Genomic DNA, 20,978 nt, shown 5'->3' on the forward strand with positions numbered 1-20,978 from the left:
GTATTTGCTCCACCATGAGGGCCCGAACTTGGGTAAAAACTTTATGTGGCTTCCCGTCTATACTTTTTGCTATGCACAACACCCTGTCAGGAGAACTACTGCCAGTATCATTCACCGACATAGTTCAACTAAAAATCATACACAATTCAACTCAAAATCATACAGTGCAAACAAATATTCAAACACATTTTAATTCAAAACCATACAATGCAAATAATAATCTTACATAGTTCAACTCAAAATCAGGAAATGTCAAAAGACATGCATATTAGACAATTACATCATCATCATGATCATAAGGTTCGGTCGAAAGTACTTTAGCACACTCTTTTGTTGATCCAGGCACGGTAGGCAAAATATCGTCAACTCGGTTATGATTGTCCTTATGGATTATACCTTCCACACCAAGAATTTTCCTTTTTGAGGGCATTGCCACATGTCAGCTTTTATTTCTTGTGTGGTCAATGTAGGAGACTTGATGGACAAATTGAGCAAATATGAATGGATTATTCTTTGTAGGCAACTTGTTGATATTTACATTAGTATGACCATTTTCTTTACAATTGACTCAGTTTTTGCTAACACACTGACATTGGAACAATGCAATTCTAGAATCCACATGGTCCAGCTCCCATATCTTATTAATGTATCCATAGTATATATGTTTCTTTTCCTTATTTGTTTCCTAGCAGAACTTGTAGGGTAACAAGCAAATTCTGAGTCTTTGATCTACCATTCTTCTCTTTCGTAGCAAGCATCTAACCATTGATTACATACCCTTCATATGGTCTAACTTGTCATGTTAGCTACGCCTAGATCAGCAAGATCCGGACCAATTCCACTTTTCGGCGATGAGTGGGTCTTGTGGCTTGTGGGTAGCTAGGTTGGCCATGATGGCACGTCTTGCATATGTGTTGTAACGATTTTATCCGGTTTGCCGCAAATTTTCTGGACATCTCTTTTCTATTTTTTTAATGAAACTAGGTCCTAATTAAGATCCGAATCTTCTATATCTAAATAGCTAGCTTCCATTAACTATTTCTCTCAACATGCAAGCATGCCACATTATCGCACAACATGCATGAGAAAAGGCCCACCCCCACTATCATATGTCTCTCAACATGCAAGCATGCCACTTCATCATGACATGCATGAAAAAAAAGACCTATCTCAACATGCAACATACATGAGAATTTTCATTTTATTATGCTATATACATTTAATAAACATTTTACAACTATACAGTAATCAAGCACAATAAATTATATGTATTTTTAGTGTTAGCTTTTTATATTATTACTTTAAATATTCATGTTTCATACAATGAATCACATTGAAATATGTTGCAAAATATTTCCGCAACAACGTGCAGGGTATCATCTAGTTAAGAAAAAAGATATGTGTAGTAAGCTGAATCTTTTGTCGTGGCGATGTTTTCTTTCTAGGTGATACAGTTCCTTACTCGTATCTCTCTCTATTTTTTGTAAATCTTTTTGATAATTGTGCAGTTACACTCTATTAGTCTTTTTTTTTGGTGAAAATACACTCTATTAGTCTGTTTGTACAACGCAATATTTCACAGAAATTGAGGAGAAATACATAAATAGAAGAACAAGAAGATATTTTCTTTCTCCAACACGGAAGATATGTTAAGCGACAGAATCTAAGGTATACAGAGATAACTGAAGGTAGATGTACTCCAGCATCCTGCACAGTGTGCACACTACCACATTACTACAGGGAGAACCCACGAGTGGGCACTCCACAGAGTGGCACAGACTGAACGCGGAAGATTTCTTCACCGTGTGTTTAGTAGTGCGAGGAGGATAGAGCTGCCGAGTGATTGTTCGCACGAGCGAAGGAGCTCCTTGCAGAGACAATACTACGGTAATAAAGTAAATCGCGCCTGATTTTCCCAGAGACCAAATGAAAGAGAACCTGCATCCACTCACTGGGCATATCGTAGGCCTACAGCTCAGAAACAATGAGGCAAATCTCAGCATTTTTGCATTGCTCTCTGAGAAATGAACCGACGGATAGACAGGGATCGGAGGGGCAAAATGTACGTTACCTCGGATAGTGGCGCCTCCTCATCTCGTATCTTCTCCAGGCTCGTGACAAGGTGTTTTACGGCGGAACCGAGCTGACTGCAGATCAACCGCAAGATTAGCTAGAAATCAAATCAAGCTAAAAATCACACGGCTCGTCGGACTGTCGGAGTCGGGTGGAGAGAGAGAGAGAGAGAGTCGGGTGGAGAGAGAGAGAGAGAGATAGAGAGATAGAGAGAGGGGGGGGGGGGGGGGGGGGGGGGGGGGGGGGGGGCATACGGCTCGTGGTCGTCGCAGTCGAGATGGATGTGGCTGTCGCCCACCCCGTCATCGCCGACGTAGTGCGTCGAGATCGTGATCTTCTCCCCCGGCGGCGAGTCGGCAGGCGGGAACTGGACGGTCATGGACACCTTCTTCCCTCCGGACGGACCGGCAGCCTCGAGGCCGGTGAGGGTCAGGAAGAAGAAGACGGAGAGGAGGGTCAGGTGGTAGAGCCGAAGCCGAGCCATGGCAGACTTGGGGCTGAGGAGTGCACAGAACCTACTGGTTGGCTGGTTGCCCTGGTTGCTACTTCAACTGCGTGAGCGAAATGTGGCCGGCCAAACATGCATATACGGAGGATAGGTAGGTAAGAGCAGAGTTGTGAACTACTGCTGATGTACGTACAGTTGCCAGTATGGTTTTAGAGACATTGGTGTTCTTACCCCTACAGACTACAGTGGATCCCAACTAGGATTTTACCTTGGAAAATTGAAAAAGAAAAATGGATTAGGTTTCTAATGTACAGGAGCTAGCTCGGTGCAGAGCTGAGTTCTTGTTTCCACTCAAGCAGTGTGCGCCAATCAACTGTCTGTGAACCCAATCAACTGTCTGTGAACCTGATCTACTCGGCCGTAGTGTCAGTGGAGGCTGTAGGGTGATCATGTAGTACAAGCTGCTACTCCCTCCGTCCGAAAATACTTGTCATTAAAATGGATGTATCTAAATATATTTTAGTTTTAGACACATCCATTTTAATCAGCTTATGGTCACAGAGTTGACAGTTTGACGCTGCAAGCGGATTCTCTGTCTGAAAAAGTGTGTGGTTGAATGCATGTGCTTTCTGTTCGCTCATCTCATCGGTGGTACTGTACACTTGAAAGTCAGAAACAGAAGTCTTGTTTCACAGGAAAAGGCAGTTTGTAGATATTTGCTTCAGCTTTGTAATTGTAAACCCGCCCTCCCTCACCTTTCTGTTTCCTGTACACCTTCCCTTTGCTATATACACTAGTAGAAAAAGGGTCTTTAGTCCCGGTTCGACTAAAGGATCGTTACTAATGCCCTGACCTTTTAGTCCCGGTTCAAACTAGAGCCGGGACTAAAGGCCCTCCACGTGGCCGGTCCACCTTTAGTCCCGGTTGGTAACACCAACCGGTACTAAAAGAAATTTTCTGCTTTTTTTTTGAATTTTTTTTTTATTTTCAAATTTCTGAATTATTTTAACCTCTAATCTCTAATCACTCCTCATCACTGCTCAATTTAATCTCTAATCACCCCTCATCATTCCAAATCATCTAACTTCTCGGACGGTCACCCATCCTCCCACTCCCCCAGCCTGAGCACGCTTAACTTCCGGGTTCTATTCTCCCTCGTTTTCAAGTCTGTACTCGTTGTTTTCCTGACAATAGTAAGATGTCAATCCTATTAACCCTCAGGAGTTTAGCTTGAGCATGAAGTCACACATTTCACTGTTTGAGTTTGAAACTATTGTTCTAAAAAACAATAATTTTTTAGTAACACTAATATTTCTTGAATAAGTAGTTTGACCATTGTTTGACCACAGTTTGACCATAGTTTGACCAGATTTGACCAAAATTCAAAAAAACTGAAATAATTATTTAATAACACTAATATTCTTGAATAATTATTTAGTAACACTAATACTTCTTGAATAAGTAGTTTGACCATAGTTTGACCAGATTTAATGAAAATTTAAAAAAACTGAAATTTGAGCATAACTTTTTTTCCTTTTAGAATTTGAGGATTCTACAAATTTGCAAACAGGCCGTAGGCGGTCTCCATCGGATGTAACTTTTCGAGTAGATGGTTTTTCATATAAAAAACTTTTTAATCCAAGTTCGTATGCAAAAGTTATGACCATTTTACAAATTCCAGAGAGATTTTGTAAATAAAGTCGAAATTCATATTTGTAAATTTTCCCAACAACTAGACCACATATCACATGGGAAATTTATTTTATTTTATTTTATTGACATTTCCATCATTTTCTTTTGTTTTTCTAAAACTGAAAAGGCGGTCAGGGGGGGTGAAAATGGGACCTTTAGTACCGGTTCGTGGCATGAACCGGTACTAATGCCTCAAAGCCCATTAGTCCCGGTTGGTGGCACCAACCGGGACTAAAGGTACCTTTAGTCCCGGTTGGTGCCACCAACCGGGACTAATGGGCATCGCACCCTTTAGTCCCGATTCGTGGCACGAACCGGGACTAAAGGGCCCAGGTGAACCGGGACTAATGCCTTAGCCGCACGAACCGGGATAAATGCACCCATTGGTCCCGGTTCTGGACTGAACCGGGACTAATGGGCTTACCTGGCCTGAACCAAAGCCTCCTTTTCTACTAGTGATATTGAGTTCATATTTCTTTCGTGAGGTTGCAAGCAATATTGCTTTTGAAGTCATTTAACATCCGCTTAACCAAATTTTCACAACAATGATGTCCGATATGTCTTAACATAAATTGCTAGTGATCTGCACGTCGTTCACGATTCATGTCCTTTTGGATGGCTTTGTAGTGTCATGTACAGAGTGATCATGCACGAGTTACCGGTGCTACTTCAACTTTGGTGTGATCGATCAACTCATGCATGGAGCGTCTAACACTAGTAGTGCCGTCTACCAGACGGTTTCTGGTGTCAACTCATGCATGGAGCATCAACATAAGTAGTACTGTCTACCGGACGGTTGCTGGTGGCCCGGTTCTCACATCTCATGTGTGTTGAATGCATGTGGCTTATGTTTGTTCGTTGGTACAAAGTTGAAACATGTTCTTCGTTTCCAGCTAAAATGGTTGTTCATTCATATTTTCTATGGCCAAATGAATTTTGATTTTGCTAATTCTCAGCTGGCTAAAATTACAAACTGTGTGAGTCGATGGGAGAGGAGTGAAGTCTCAAGGCTTAGATGTGTTAGATAATAACAAGATAAAAGAGACACAAGAGCACACAGAATTTTACGTGGAAACTCTTGCGGAAGAAAACCACGGACGCACGAAGGCGCGATCACTATGAGGAGGAGTATTACAAGCACGAGACGACAGGCCGTCTGAGGTGCGACTACATGGGATATATATGAGGGGCAACACATAGGAGTCCTTGTAGGACAAGTAAACGAGTTGTACTCGTACGCGTCGGTACCAACGCAAAAGCCCACACCGGTTGTATTACGTCTAGTCCAACCCGGTACTAGAATTTGGATCACAATTTAACAATCTCCACCTTGAGCCAAATTCCCTCCAGTAGTCGAAGAAAGTGAATAACTCCATCCAAATCAGCATAAACACCTTGTGCGTCAAAGTCCATAGGACTAGTGAGAAATACCAACTAAGCCTGAGCAAAGCTCAAACTTATTAGTCGGAATTGGCTTTGTCATCATATCAGCAGGATTATCATGAGTACTTATCTTGCATACCTTCAAATTGCCTTCAGCAACAACATCTCGAATATAATGAAATCTGACATCAATGTGCTTTGTCCTCTCATGATATATTGGATTCTTTGTAAGATATATGGCACTTTGACTGTCAGAAAATATGGTAGGGCAAGATGAATCTCCACAAAGCTCAGTGTATAAACCTTTCAACAAGATAGCTTCTTTGCATGCCTCAGAAATAGCCATATACTCGGCATCAGTAGTGGAACAAGCCACAATAGACTGCAAAGTTGCTCTCCAACTCACAGCACAACCACCAATGGTGAAAACATAACCTGTGAGTGATCTTCTCTTATCCAAATCACCAGCAAAATCAGAATCAACAAAACCAACAAGTCCATCTCTAGATTTCCCAAACTGTAAATAAGCATTAGAAGTACCACGCAGGTATCTGAAAATCCACTGAACTGCTCTCCAATACTCTTTTTCAGGATTAGCCATGTATCTACTGACAACACTCAATGCATATGATAAATCCGGACGAGAACAAACAATGGCATACATAAGTGAACCAACTGCACTCGAATAGGGAACTCTAGACATGTACTCAATATCGGCATCTGACTTAGGACATAAAGCTGATGATAATTTGAAGTGTGCAGCTAACGGAGTACTTACTGGCTTGGCATTATGCATATTAAAACGACGAAGAACTTTATCAATATATCCCCTCTAACTTAGATACACTCTTCCAGACGGTCTATCTCTGGATATTTCCATGCCAAGTATTTTCTTTGCTGCACCCAAATCCTTCATCTCAAATTCATTACTCAATTGCTTCTTTAGTTCATTAATCTTTGACATACTCTTTGCAGCAATTAGCATATCATCAATATAAAGGAGCAAATAAATAGTTAAACCTTTGACAGTTTTCAAATAAACACAACTATCATAATTAGACCTTTTGAAACCTTGAGAGAGCATAAAGGTGTCAAATCTCTTGTACCACTGTCTCAGGGATTGCTTCAATCCGTAAAAAGATTTCTTTAACTTACAGACAAGCTTTTCTTTTTCAGGAATAACAAAACCTTCAGGTTGTTCCATATAAATATCCTCTTCTAATTCTCCATGTAAAAATGCAGTTTTAACATCCAATTGTTCAAGCTCAAGATCATGCATGGCAACAATACTGAGTAAAGTGCGAATAGAGCTATGCTTCACAACAGGAGAAAAGACTTCGTTATAGTCAATACCTGGAATCTGACTGTAACCTTTAGCAACTAACCTTGCTTTATATCTTGTCTCATCATTAGGAGAAACACCTTCTTTCCTCTTGAAAACCCACTTGCAACGAATAGGTTTCTTCTCTCTAGGTAATCTTACTAAATCCCAAGTGCCATTCTTTTTAAGTGATTCCATCTCATCATGCATAGCGGTCATCCACTTATTACTATCACTAGAAATAATAGCCTCGGAATATGAAGAAGGCTCAGCACTACCTTCAATTTCTTCTGCAACAGATAAAGCAAAAGAAACAATATTGCACTCTTCAATTAACCTGTCAGGTTTATTAGTACCTCGTCTAACTCTGTCACGTGCAAGATTCCAACTGGGTGGAACAATAGGCTGATTTGGAGTGGGAGTGACATTATCATCATTAACGACGGGTTCATCATGTGCATCAACAATTTCATTACCAGATGTATCACCTGAATCAATAACATGCTCCACCTGAACAGTAGGCTCCTGAACAATAGGCTGCTGTTCACTCTCAACGGGAGCATTAGTAGATGAAACATCATGTAACATAGCAGATTCATTAAAGATAACATTTCTGCTAATAACAACTTTCTGGGTTTCAGGATTCCATAATTTAAAACCTTTAACACCAGACTTATAACCAAGAAAGATGCACTTAACAGCCCTAGGCTCCAACTTTCCATTATCAACATGAGCATAAGCAGTGCAACCAAAAACTCTCAACTGTGAATAATCAGCAGGTGAACCAGACCATACCTTAATTGGAGTTTTCTTATTAAGAGCAATAGATGGTGAACGATTAATGAGATAACAAGCAGTGGAAGGGGCCTCAGCCCAAAAACGCCTATGCAAACCTGCATTGGACAACATGCAACGGGCTCTGGAAATAATGGTCCTGTTCATACGCTCAGCAACACCGTTTTGTTGAGGAGTATAAGGAACGGTGTAATGTCTGACAATGCCTTCAGACTTGCAATAATTCTTAAATTGCTTAGAACAGAATTCCAAACCATTATCAGTGCGAAGTATTTTTACCTTCTTTTCAGTCTGCCTTTCAATCATAATCTTCCACTCCTTAAATGCTGAGAATGCTTCATATTTATGCTTCAAGAAATAAGGCCAAACTTTTCTCGAATAATCATCAATAATAGTCAGCATGTAACTAGCACCACCTAGTGACTTCTTGCGAGATGGTCCCCATAAATCAGAATGCACATAATCAAGAATACCTTCGGTTGTATGAGTCGAAGTATTGAACTTCACCCTCTTGTGCTTGCCGAAGATACAATGCTCACAAAATTTCAATTTACCAGGTTCATATCCATCAAGAAGACCTCTCTTATTTAACTCTGCTAAACCAAGTTCACTCATATGTCCAAGACGCATATGCCAAAGGTTAGCAGCATCACAATCAGAATTCTTTGAAACAACTGGAGTAGCGTTACCTAAAATTGTAGAACCTCGAAGGTAATAAAGACCATTGGTCGAACTTAAGTCACCTTTCATCACAACAAGGAAACCTTTGGTGACTTTCAAAACACTATCTCCACCTGAATACTTGTATCCCTTTGCATCAAGGGCACTCATAGAAATAAGATTTCTCTTCATCTTCGGAATATACCGAACATCTGTCAAAGTTCTGATTATGCCATCAAACATCTTGATTCGAATAGAACCTATACCTTCAATCTTGCATGGTGAATTATCAAAACCCAAAACGGAACCAGTAGAAGTTGTGGAATCAAAAGTATTAAACCAATCTCTATGTGGACACATATGAAAAGTGCATGCAGTATCAAGTACCCACTCATCATTGGTCTCGGCACATCCAGCAATAACGACAAGAGCATCATCGGAACTATCATCACGAGCAACGTTAGCAGAACTTTCACCTTGTTTGTTACCTTTCCTCTTTTCTTTATTTTGCAACTTGAAACACTCTGAGATGTCATGCCCGTCTCTCTTGCAATATCTGCAATATTTCTTGTCTCTGGATTGCGACCGGCCCCTGTAGCCGTTTTTACTTTTGCCTCTGTTTCCATTATTGGAGTTCTTCTCATTTGTCCTACCACGAACAGATAATCCCTCTGCTTGGGATGAACTTGAACCATCATGAGGCACGATTAGTTTCATCTTCTCCTTAGAGTTCAAAGCTTCACAAACTTCATTAAGTGTGAGAGTATCACGACTGTATAATATGGTGTCTCTAAAATTGGTATAAGAACTTGGCAGTGAACAAAGTAACATTAGAGCAGTATCTTCCTCTTCATACTTAACCTCCATTGCAGCTAGATCAGATATGATCTCTTTAAATTCTGAAATATGATTCAAAACATTACCTCCCTCGGGTAACCTGTGCAGGAATAATTTTTGTTTCAGATGCATCTTGCTGGTGAGATCTTTAGTCATGCAAATCCCTTTCAGCTTTAACCATAGAGCGGCGGCAGTTTTCTCGTTCAAAACTTCCTGCAAAATATTATTATGCAAATGGAGTTGAATTTGTGACAAAGCCTTACAATCAATTCTTTTCTCCTCAGCAGTCCAGTCCTCAATTCGGTTCTTCCCAAAACTATCCAGTGCTACATCATAGCCGGCCTGTGCCAACAACGCCCGCATCTTGACTTGCCATAGGGTAAACCTTGTGTCACGATCCAGCAGCGGAAAATCGTACTTCATGAATGCCATGAGTCGACAAATCTGTGTACACAAAGTAGTACAAGCCGGTAGAAAAATTCTTGACAGAATTTAATATGCGGAGCAGACAAAAAACAGAGTAAATAGCACCTAATAGTAGTTGGCTGGACGTAGCAACGGACAGAGAACAAAAAAAAATCTGCACTAGTAGATAACCTTTGACCTCCACGTGAAAAGTACTAGTAGTAGTACTAATGATCAGGTATCCTCGGGACTTGAAGCCTGTACGTGTAGCAACCACGGCTCGGTGGATTTGACGTGTGATGCTGCGGTTTTGCTTCTGTTGCCTTGAATTATCCTCGGGAGTAGTAGCGGAGCTCGGCGGATTAGACAACAACAACTCCAGTCGGTCTCGGCTTCAATAGAAAAACGATCTGCTCTCGGTTTCGATGCGTCGCCCAGCAATGCGCGCGGCGGCGCACCGAACCCTAATCTTCTCGATCTCAAATCTCGTATGTGAAACCTTAGCTCTGTATACCACTTGTTAGATAATAACGAGATAAAAGAGACACGAGAGCACACAGAATTTTACGTGGAAACCCTTGCGGGAAAAAACCACGGACGCACGAAGGCGCGATCACTATGAGAAGGAGTATTACAAGCACGAGACGACAGACCGTCTGAGGTGCGACTACATGGGATATATATGAGGGGCAACACATAGGAGTCCTTGTAGGACAAGTAAACGAGTTGTACTCGTACGCGTTGGTACCAACGCAAAAGCCCACACCGGTTGTACTACGTCTAGTCCAACCCGGTACTAGAATTTGGATCACAATTTAACAAGATGAGGGCGCCGCGACAAGTGTTAGCGAGCACGCTAGCAAGACCAAGCCGGAGCTAGTTGCGATGTGTCTCGGGACAGCGTCTCAGGCGGAGGCAAGTTTGAGGATTGAGGGGTGCAGATGGGGGAGCCTTTTTTACTTTGACCCCCGATTGGATCAGACGGAACCCAAGCCGAAAATGGGGACGCCGGGCGAGGCTTTGACGGGAGTTTGCTGGAGGCGAGGCAGGGCGGTGGCACGATGCCACGTCTTGTGAGTGTGTTGTAACGGTTTCTGCCCGCTTTTTTCACAAATTAACCGGACATATTTCTTCTATTTTGTTTAATGAATCGGTCTCACTTAAGAAAATAAGCTGACTCTGTCATCGTAGTGCTATTAGCTAGCGTACATGGCGTTATTAGCTAGTGTGTCCCTCTGTTTTCAGTCTCAGCCCATTCCTCGCTTGTTTTTTACTTTGTTCTTACGTCCTTCCCATTTCCTTTTTATACTCGTGCAGTTATGTTCTATTTAATTTGTTAATAAAGCACAATAGTGATCCTCTACTTGATGGAAATTGAGCAGAAATAAGTTGAAGAACGACGAAATATTTTCTTTCCCTAGCCCGGAAGATTATAGAATCCAAGATACACAGAGATAGCTGCAGACAGACTCCAGCACCATAAACACTACGACATTACTATAGCCCAAATAATAGGCCACCGGATGGGCACTTCTGCTTGCAGACTGTAGTACAATAAAATAGTAAGGCGCCTAATGTATTCTCGCTGAGACGAAAGTAAAGAGGAGCTCCATCTCCAGTGTCCAGTGGCGCAGTGACTGGGCATGCACCGTGAAGCTACATCTGAGAAACAATTAGGCAAAGGTCAGTAGCTTACATTTGCGTTCTGAAATCTGAACCAATGGATGAGAAAGGGAGGGACAAAATGTGCATTACCTCGGATAGAGAGGCCTGCGGATCTCCTACCTTCTCCAGGGCAGAAACAAGGTTTTTCACGGCGAAAATGATGCTGCAGATCGATTGCGAGCTTAGCTAAAAAATTATTCGGTGGAGTGTGTCCTTTGTGACGATGAGTTGGAGAAAGAGAGAGCTAGACATACGGCTCGTAGTCGTCGCCGTCGAGATGGAAGTGGCTGTCGCCGACCCCGCCCTCGCCGACGAGGTGCGTCGAGATCGTGATCTTCTCCCCCGAGTCTTCAGGCGGGTACCGCACGGTCATGGTCACCTTCTTCCCGACCTTCTTCCCTCCGGACAGATCAGCAGCCACGAGGCCGGTGAGGAGCAGGAAGAAGAAGACGGAGAGGAGCGTGAGGTGGTAAAGCCGAGCCATGGGCAGACTTCGGGCCGGGGAGTGCACAAAACCTACTGCTTGCTACTTCGACTGCGTGAACGAAATGTGGCCGGCCAAGCAAACGAGAGAAGCATATATATGGACCAGATAGGTCAGAGCAGAGCTGCGTGAGCCGCGTGAACAGCTGCAGCTGTACTGTTGGCCGTTGCCATTATTGTTTGGGAGAGGCATTATGGTTTTCTAATATGAATTCCAATTGCAGTTTTACCCTCGCTTATCTAACATTATGATTTTGCCTTCTCAACTGAAGACACTTTTGCCCCTTGCTTACGCTCCGTTAGTTGGAATTGGATGGAAGTGTTTTTAGAAATGGGAGCACATTCCGGAAAATAAGAAACAAAAAACCTAGCCCTAAGCTTGCTTATCCATACAAACTCCCTTCGCCAAAATGGCGTAACGCCTCCAACATGCCCGAGGCTACTCTTCGTGGCTATTTGCTCTTGGCGAGAATGGTAGTGGGCGGCGATCGATGTGTGGCAGTTTCGAGGGTGGTGCGGCATGGCAGACGGAGGCTAGGGAGCGCGGGCGTGCGGCCCAGTTGCGACACGAGGGGAGAGGCACAATCTTTTGGTCAAAATTTTAATATGCAAATAATGTCAAGTTTTATTGTCAAATATCTTTTGAAATGCACCAAAGTGTTGTTCAAATACTTGATGACAAAATGACGGCAAAACACAAAGTTCCTGAGGAAGTCTGCACGGGCAAACTTGTCTTTTCACTATGAAGTGTGAAGCTGACACCATGCCTTGCATGCTCTTAACAGAATAGGTGCAAAATTACGAAGCTGTATAAAAGGGGGCATGTGGGAGGTACAATTTTTTTGTCAATATTTGAATAAGCAAATAATGTCAAGTTTTATCTTTTCAAATACGCAAAGTGTTGTCCAAGTACTTGATGACAAAATGAGCGTAAAAAACAAATTTCCAGAGAAAGTCCACATGGGCAAACTTGTACTACAAATACTTATTTTTGCGAGAAAACTTTCAATCTATTTATCAATTGTCAAGGTAGTATAAATAACACCAGAACTAAGAATTACATCCAGGTCTGTAGGCCACCTAGCAACGACTACAAGCACTGGAGCGAACTGAAGGCGCGCCGCCGTCATCGTCCTTCCATCATTGGAGCCGAACAAACATTTGTTATTGTAGACAGCTGGAAACTCATCGTGCTAAGACCCCATAGGACCAGCGCATCAGAACAACAACCGCCGCCGATGAAGAGAATCCTAGATCGAAAAGATTCAACCCGCAAACACATACACGAACGAAGACCGGATCGAAGCGGATCCACCGAAGACAAACACCGACCCGATCCCACGAGATCCACTGGAGACACACCTCAACACGCTCTTCGACAATGCTAGAAATATAGACGGAACGGGGCCTAGGTGGGAAGGACCTTATTCCATGTTCAAGAAGCCACCTCCGCCTCGTCTTTCTGAGCATGGCATAAACCCTAACAAAACTTTAAGAAAACCATCTAAAAACGCAGTCCTCCCGCCAACAAAACCGGGATCCACTGCGCCTTCATGATCCAAGAACGATAGAAGAAGAGACGGACCAGAGGCAGGGAAACCTGACCAAGGAGGCTGGAGTGAAGGCCTGGTTCGTATGGCTGGCTCGGAAGCAAATGTTGTACCAGGACAAATACTTGATTGCAAGCCACGCAGTGCGCGCCACTCAACCGTCAAACAAGCATACCAGCAGTGCATGTGCCCAAAAAGTAGTAGCAGCGGCAGCTCCATCAGTGCATTGTGTGCGCCGATCTACTCAGCCGTAGTGTTGCAGGCCGTAGGGTGTGATCATGCACTGAGTGTCCTTTCTCAACGGTCGCCGAACTGTCCCAAGACCGGCGCCGAGCTGACAGTTTGACTCACAGAGTGTGTGTTGAATCAATGCATGTGCTTTTCTGTTTGCTTGCTCGTCAATGGAGTAGTTGAAAGTCAAAACAGACGTCTTGTACTCTTGCTTCTGAGTAGAAAGCTCTCCTTTGGGAGAAATTGCCGTAAGAGTTTGTCCGTTCATATTTGTAGTATGCAGTCTAATTTGCGAAAAACGTCTTATATCATGGGACGGAGGGAGTGCCTACCAAAATGACATTTCATTTGATCTAAATCAGCCCTCCTATCTTAATTTATCCTTTTTGTTTTTTCCTATACACATTATTTCTTTTATTATGTACGCATTTCATAATTTTTTGTGGGTTTCACTATTGCTTTTGATGTATGTGGTTTAGTATCTGCTTACCTAAAATTTCATAACAATGTTGTTCGATGTTTCTAACCAAAATGATTTTTATAGGAACATCGTCTACGAGTCAATGATGTTACTTCAATTTTTTTAACATGGTACAACCGTGGAAGTTCACATATGCACACATGGGCTCACCCCTATGAACCCACTCACGCATACCCTACCCCTATCGGCACCTTCGAGATAATGTGCCAACATAACAATTTGAGATTGACCAGGTCACCACAGACACCTCATAGTCGATGGGAAGGTCTACTCCCACTAAATAAACATCGCCAGAAAGCTGAAATAAATCCAGAAAAATGTGAGTACCAATGCGATGCCAAATCGGTGACATTTATCCGTGGATTCAGTTCCTTCTCCATCCGTTGAGGTAACCTCTCACATCTCCCACAATTTGGTTGACTTTCATTTGTTGGGTGGCATTGGTCAAGTGTGCCCAAATTCTAGTTTTGGGGATTTCTCCCAAATCCAGTGTTGAAGTGGTGATACAATGGCCAATATAATTTTTGTGATGTGTAGTAAGAACTACGATTAGTCATATATTTATTATTTGTGACATCAATGAACTATGGTTAGGGTTAGGGTTTGTGTGTTAGAGGGGGAATGGATGTAATGGCATGGACTATTATTGATTGTTTATTCCTTGATGCTATATTCTTGCAATGTGCTTTAAGTGTTACGCGGTAGATTTTTCGTTGATGTATTATGTTTCTTGCCATTGTTTTTAGATAGTGACACTTGTTAGTGCTCATTACATGGACAAGGCGACTTTATTGAGTAACAATGCCTAGCTTGTTGAGAACGAGGAGAAAGTCATGTCATTTGTGACAAGTCTTTAGTCTTGATGAGGTTGTGGAAAGAGTAAAAGTATTGAATTAGATGGACCCGAGTCTGCAAGTTCTAGTTATGACGAGGATCAAGCAAATATTTATAATACTTCCTATTTGTTCTTCCGTGACTGCATTTGAGTGTCAACATATTGACCATGGTGTTGCGTAGTTCAAATAAAACGGCGCCTTTTGTTGCATTTCAGAAAAGGGTCAGATTTATTAAACATTTCGAACAGGGTCATTTCGTGCCGAACTTTCCCAAAAAAGGTCAATTTTCGGATTTTGGCCTGGTGTGGCGAACTTCATATTGTGCTTGAGCATGGTTATTATTCCGTTATATATGCGGTTTGGGTAGTGTATCTAGCTAGTGCATTCAAGTTAACTATATGTTGAGGTATTCCTTGAATAGTTTGTTGAAATCGGGTATTGGATAACTGATATATATATATAGAGGTGATAGCGATGGTGCTAATTAATTGATCTTTTGTTGCATTCTTAGGGGTTGTTTGGTTTGCGACTAAGAGGGTGTTTGTTTCCAGGGACTTATTGGTCTAGGGACTTAAATAAGTCTCTATAAGTCCCATCTAAACCAAACAGGAGAGACTTATAGGGACTTAAAGTGGGCATTTGGGACTTATGAAATAAGACTCTTAAGAAGGGACTTATAGGGACTTATAGTTGTAATATGGTCTTATAGAGATTTATAAGTCCCAGGAACCAAACAGGTAGGGACTTTTTAGGGACTTGGGACTTATAAGTTGGGACTAAAAAAAGTCCTAGGACTTATGAACCAAACAGGGCCTAACTTTTTCAAAATTTGCGACATCTAAGTTTAGATAAGTTTGGCCAACTTAGGTGTGTGTTTGGTTCAAGCGACACCTTAGGCAAGCTACACTACGGCCCCACATTACATACACACAAAAAGTATCGCATGATTCCCTTAGGCTTGTCAACTTGTGGCTTTCATTTTATTAAACTAATCTTAGGCAAATTTGGCAAAATGTGCAGCAATCCAAGGCATAGAACTAAACAACCCCTTAATTTTCTTCTCTCTTACTGTAATAGGTGCTATTTTAACTGGTTGCTTATGGCACCTTGTGTTCGAATTTATGCTATATTTAGTTAATGTTTTCCAAAAGCACAATTAATCTTCTCCAGTTGACAGAAATTTAGCAGAAAATGCATAGAATAGAAGACATAAGAATACAATTTTATTTCTCGAACGAACTCAGAAGAGATTCACACGATCATTTCTTATGCTAAGCGACACACACAATCCAAGATATATACAGAGATACTTGAAGATCGACATACTCAAGCACCCTGCGCACTGTACTATACCACACTGCTACCTCTCCGACTGGCACTGGTTACTGATAGAGGGTACAATAATATGGAAGTACAACCAGAAATTCCCCTTAATTACTGATAGTCCGATACTACAACACAAAGTTAAAAGGCGCCTAATATATTTTCCCTGAGACGAAAAGGGGAGCTCCTTCTCCAATTTCCACTGGGCACTGGACATGCAACCATCCACCACGCTGAGCACCGTACGTGAAGGTCCAGGTAGTACTAGAGCTGAGAAACAATTAGTGAGGCAAAGGTCAAGATCAGCACTTCACATTGCGTTCTGAAATCAGCGAGAACAAGGAGCAGGGTGGGGCAAACTCGACGTTAGTTACCTCGGATCGAGACTCCCGCGTATCTCGTATCCCCTCCAGGGTCGTGATAAGGTACTTCATGGCGAAACCGAGGCTGCAGATCGATTGTAATCTTAGCTAGAAATTTACTGAACCAAGAAAAATCACACGAAGAGAAAGAGAGAGAGAGGACACACACACACACACACAGAGAGAGAGAGAGACGTACGGCTCGTCATCGTCACAGTCGAGGTTGAAGCGGCGGTCGCCGCCTCCGTTCTCGTCAACGTAGTGCGCTGAGATCGTGGTCTTCTCCCCCGGCGGTGAGCCCGCGGCCGGGTACTGGACGGTCATGGTCACAATCTTCCCGACTTTATTCTCTCCGGACAGATCAGCAGTCACAAGGCCAGTGAGGAGCAGGAAGGAAAAGACGGAGAGGAGGGTCAGGTGGTAGGGGCGAGCCATCTCTCTTCTCTCTTGCCAGACTAGGGACTGAGGAGTGAGCGAGCTTGCACAGAAGAACCTACTGCTTGCTACTTGGCCGGCCAAGCAAGCGAGAGAAGCTCATGCATATATGGACAGGTAAGAGCAGGACTGAGTGCTCAGTGCTGCTGTTGCCAGTATGGTTTTAGGCAGTCCTCCAAAAAAGCAGCGCCAGGCAGCGTTGATACCCCTAAGTGCAGAGCTGAGCTCTTGTTACTGCGCGTGACTTTGTATGACCAACCACGCATTGTGCACCACTCAACCGTCAAAGAAATACCACCGGTGTGAGTGTGTGCCCAAAAAGAAGCAGCAAGAGCAGAGTGTGTACGGGTGCTCATCTTGATTCAGGATTAACTGAAATAATTAAAAAAACTTAACAGCACAATTATGTTAGAGTTGACTTACAATGCTTCAGTACAGGTGCACTGCTGGAATTTTCGTATACGCCGGGTGTTGGCGTCTTCGCCGAGAGCCAAAACACCGGCACTCGACAAAGTAAAGAACGCCGAGAGTCGCACTCGGTAAAGGGAGTAAGTCGGCAAACACACGACAATGCCGACAGTATTGCTCGGCAAATAGGCTATACTGGGCAAAGGCACTATTTGCCGAGGGCCATCCGGCCACACACGGCATAGTTTTGCCACGTGGCACATTTGGCGGCGACTAACGACACGGTTACGGTTGCAACTCTTTGCCGAGAGTGGCGCTCGGCAAAAATTTAGTCCCACCTCGCTTGCCGACTAGCAAAATGACCTGTTTAAATAGTTCAATAGTGCAACCGCAACAAGCTTCAGTCTTCTCTCATTACTAAGAGTCCATACAGTCACTATGAATCTCCTAGTGGATGTTACCTGAGAGTGGCTCTCGGTAAAGAGCAGTTACCGAGAGTGGCTCTCGGTAAAGATAAGGCCACCATCAAAGTTTAGTCCCAGCTCGCCTACAGACAAGCAACAAGACATGTTTAAATATAAATAGTGGGATAGTCCAGATGCTTTAAGCTTCGGTATTCATTACACTCTTGTTAAGGAGATGGACTATTTGTGATGTTGATGGTATGATTGCTCGGGATCTGACACGGTGTCATCACAGGGCCTCTGTAGGGTGTGGTAAAAGTTTGGACGTGTTTCGAGTAAGCCTCCCCTGAGGTCGCTTGTAAACCGCACAGTCTCCGAGCTAGTATCTAGGTATCTAGAGGGAACGTGTCCGGTTTGTGCAGGAAGTGCTGGTCCTGTTGCTCCGTTGGCCTCGAAACTTCTCATGCTCTAAGAGGGGGCAACCTCATGGCACGTGCCACGGCCTCGCATTTTTCGAGGACGCGCGCAATATTCGAGAAATTTATTGCTCTGCTGGGGTTTCATTGCCGGGAATTGCAGATCAGCAAGGTGGCACATGAAATCATGTCGGGTAGCGGCATGGGGAATCATTTGTGATGTCCTTGTGGCATGCCTACTCCTTGCACAGACGAGGGAGGGGCATGCCCTGCCACCGGGTTACCAGAAGTATCTCGGTGTCATTCTTGATGCAACCGTTGAAATCCTCGGAAAATCGTACGATGGTAGGATTGCTCGAGATCTGGCACGGTGTCATCATAGGGCCTCTGTAGGGTGTGGTAAAAGTTTGGACGCGTTTCGAGTAAGCCTCTCTTGAGGCCGCTTGTAAACTGCATCATCTCCAAACTAGTATTTAGGTATCGAGAGGAAACGTGTTCGGTTTGTGCAGGAAGCTCATGTATATAGGGACAGGTAAGAGCAGGGCTGAGTGCTCAGTGCTGCTGTTGTTAGTATGGCTTTAGGGGCTAAATCACCATTGATGAACTTCATATTCAAACTAGGGGCATGACGCAAAAGCCCTCTCACGTCACGTGGTGCACGCCGTGCATCTGCTACCCCTCGGTGCAGAGCTGAGCTGATACCGATAAAAGACGGTGGTACCCCTCGGTGCAGAGCTGAGGTCTTGTTACTGCACGTGACTTTTTTTTTGTGGGGTACTGTGCGTGACTTTCTATGGCCAGCCACGCATTGTGCGCTACTCAACCGCCAAACAAATACCAGCGGTGTGAGCGTGTGCCCAAAAAGAGGCAGCAACAACAGTCTGTACGGGTGCTCATCTTGATTCAAGAATAACAGAAATAATTTTAAAAAATTAACAGCACAATTATGTTAGAGTTGAATTCCAATATGCTTCAGTACAGGTGGGAGATGTTCAAAGTTCTAGATTTGTTCAGTCACTGAAATTCAAACGCAAATTTTCACACTTCAAACACAAACATATATAGGCAACATGTCCATTTCACTTTCCTTCTCAATCTATCTCCATTGGATGTTTTCGGCAAACATGTCAACCCAACGATATACACATTTTCAAACGGTTCTTGCCATACATCTAAGATCAACCCATTTTTGCAACACACCATAAGTAAACATTTATATACTATACTATTACAAAAAATGATCTGTCCATCATAATTAAATATTTAACACAATGTCACCTTTGTTTTTATATACTCTGCATATTAACTTTGTCGAAGAAAATATTTGTGAACTTTAATCAAATTTATAGGAAAATTTATTAACATTGCCAATACCAAAATTTGACCGTTAGATTCATCATTGCTTTACCTAAACAATTAACATGGAGAGTAAATAATAAAAACAAAGGTAGTACGTATACCTTCCATATATCCACACCTACAGATAGGGCAACAACATCCCTCACCCTAAAAATGGTGTCCATCGACAATCCTCACCATCAAGAGAGCTTTGCTTCATCCACGTGATCTTACATGAGTTTACGTGTTGGATATGAGATGGCAATGTTTAACCGGGCATAATGGGGCGCTGGGCCCACCGTGAAATTCAGGGGGGGGGGGGTGTTTAGTACGTGGAAAGGAAGGTTTCGTAACTTCATGTAATTGTTTACGTTAGCGTACCATTTTCGCCATCATAATGGGCCCCCCCCCCCCCCCCCCCTCCAATCGGTGCCTAGCGATAACCCACCACCTCAAAATTGGGACCAACACAACACTTCTCACTTATATTGTTGCACAACGAATGGACACTTTCCCAATGAATTAACCCTCGATCTACGAAATCGGTTATATACTGCTACCAAAGTATTTGAGGCAGTTTAGATGTGGCAGGCGATGGGACGCAACCTTCACTGGGACCCACACTGCCTCGCACTGCATGCTTGACCATTCCAGACTCAGTTTGGGTGGGTACATTGCTCTCCATGCGGGGACCAAACCGGATTGGGCTTGGTGCATCCAGGCCCTGCGTTCACGATGAAATCACTCAAAGATTCAAGATGATTCGTGGTCTCACTGGAACCACTTCTCCGAAAGTAGGTCATCTTCAACGACAAACATAGATCACGAGGTTGGACTCTTCGTGTGGCTAGCTTCGACTTCTCTCTCAAGCTTCCAAGCACTGCAGACCATGCCATTCTCCTGCCTCGTGGCAATGCCAACTCTCAATATTTTCCTTTCACTAATCCTTGGGAGGCCTTCAGGACCTGGCCAAGGTTTCAGTTCAACCCAGGCGCACTCTTGCTCTTGACAAGCTCAGGTGCTACTAACACTACCACAAACCAGGGGAACATCACAAGGCGGGAAGTCAGCCCATCACCAGGTCAGCGTCGGGACCCCCAGCATGACATAACTTAGCCCAGGTCCAGTACCCTCTCGTAGGCCCAGGTTCTATCCAAAACATTTTGGGCCTCTGGATAGATCATTAAGATTTGGATCAATTCCTCGAACATCACAGAAGCGTTCACTGAACCAACTATTGGACTTGGTAGCCTACAAATTCTCCATAGAACGTCGTGTTGGATACTAGCACGTCGAAATTCTCGTGTTCTCCTACTTAAATCCCCACCTTCTTCATGTGTTTCAACGCAATATAATAGGTCTGTTGATATTCTTTCCAATACTGTGTGATGTTGACCTTTCCAGTCATTTTTAACCCACAATTCCAGTCATC

The 20,978-nt window shown here is 43.2% G+C and overlaps 3 protein-coding genes across 3 annotated transcripts; all 3 read right to left on the bottom strand.

Moving 5' to 3' along the window:
* Nucleotides 1-1,562: 1,562 nt before the first annotated feature.
* Nucleotides 1,563-2,638, bottom strand: LOC125517449. The gene is made up of 3 exons (XM_048682651.1): nt 2,328-2,638; nt 2,072-2,147; nt 1,563-1,968 (listed from the first exon to the last, which is right to left on the bottom strand). The coding sequence occupies exons 1-3, from the start codon at nt 2,555-2,557 to the stop codon at nt 1,810-1,812; spliced, it is 465 nt and encodes a 154-aa protein (XP_048538608.1). The 5' UTR covers nt 2,558-2,638; the 3' UTR covers nt 1,563-1,809.
* Nucleotides 2,639-11,003: 8,365 nt separating this feature from the next.
* LOC125517452 lies at nt 11,004-11,836 on the bottom strand. The gene is made up of 3 exons (XM_048682652.1): nt 11,534-11,836; nt 11,370-11,442; nt 11,004-11,276 (listed from the first exon to the last, which is right to left on the bottom strand). Exons 1-3 carry the CDS (start codon nt 11,761-11,763, stop codon nt 11,271-11,273), a joined length of 309 nt encoding a protein of 102 aa, XP_048538609.1. The 5' UTR covers nt 11,764-11,836; the 3' UTR covers nt 11,004-11,270.
* A 4,204-nt stretch (nt 11,837-16,040) lies between these two features.
* On the bottom strand, nt 16,041-17,142 carry LOC125517453. Its single transcript, XM_048682653.1, has 3 exons — nt 16,745-17,142; nt 16,558-16,630; nt 16,041-16,453 (listed from the first exon to the last, which is right to left on the bottom strand). Exons 1-3 carry the CDS (start codon nt 16,978-16,980, stop codon nt 16,448-16,450), a joined length of 315 nt encoding a protein of 104 aa, XP_048538610.1. The 5' UTR covers nt 16,981-17,142; the 3' UTR covers nt 16,041-16,447.
* Between the last annotated feature and the right edge of the window lie 3,836 nt (nt 17,143-20,978).

This window comes from Triticum urartu, chromosome 6 (genome assembly GCF_003073215.2).
Source record: "Triticum urartu cultivar G1812 chromosome 6, Tu2.1, whole genome shotgun sequence".
In the NCBI taxonomy this organism is placed as follows: Eukaryota; Viridiplantae; Streptophyta; class Magnoliopsida; order Poales; family Poaceae; genus Triticum; species Triticum urartu.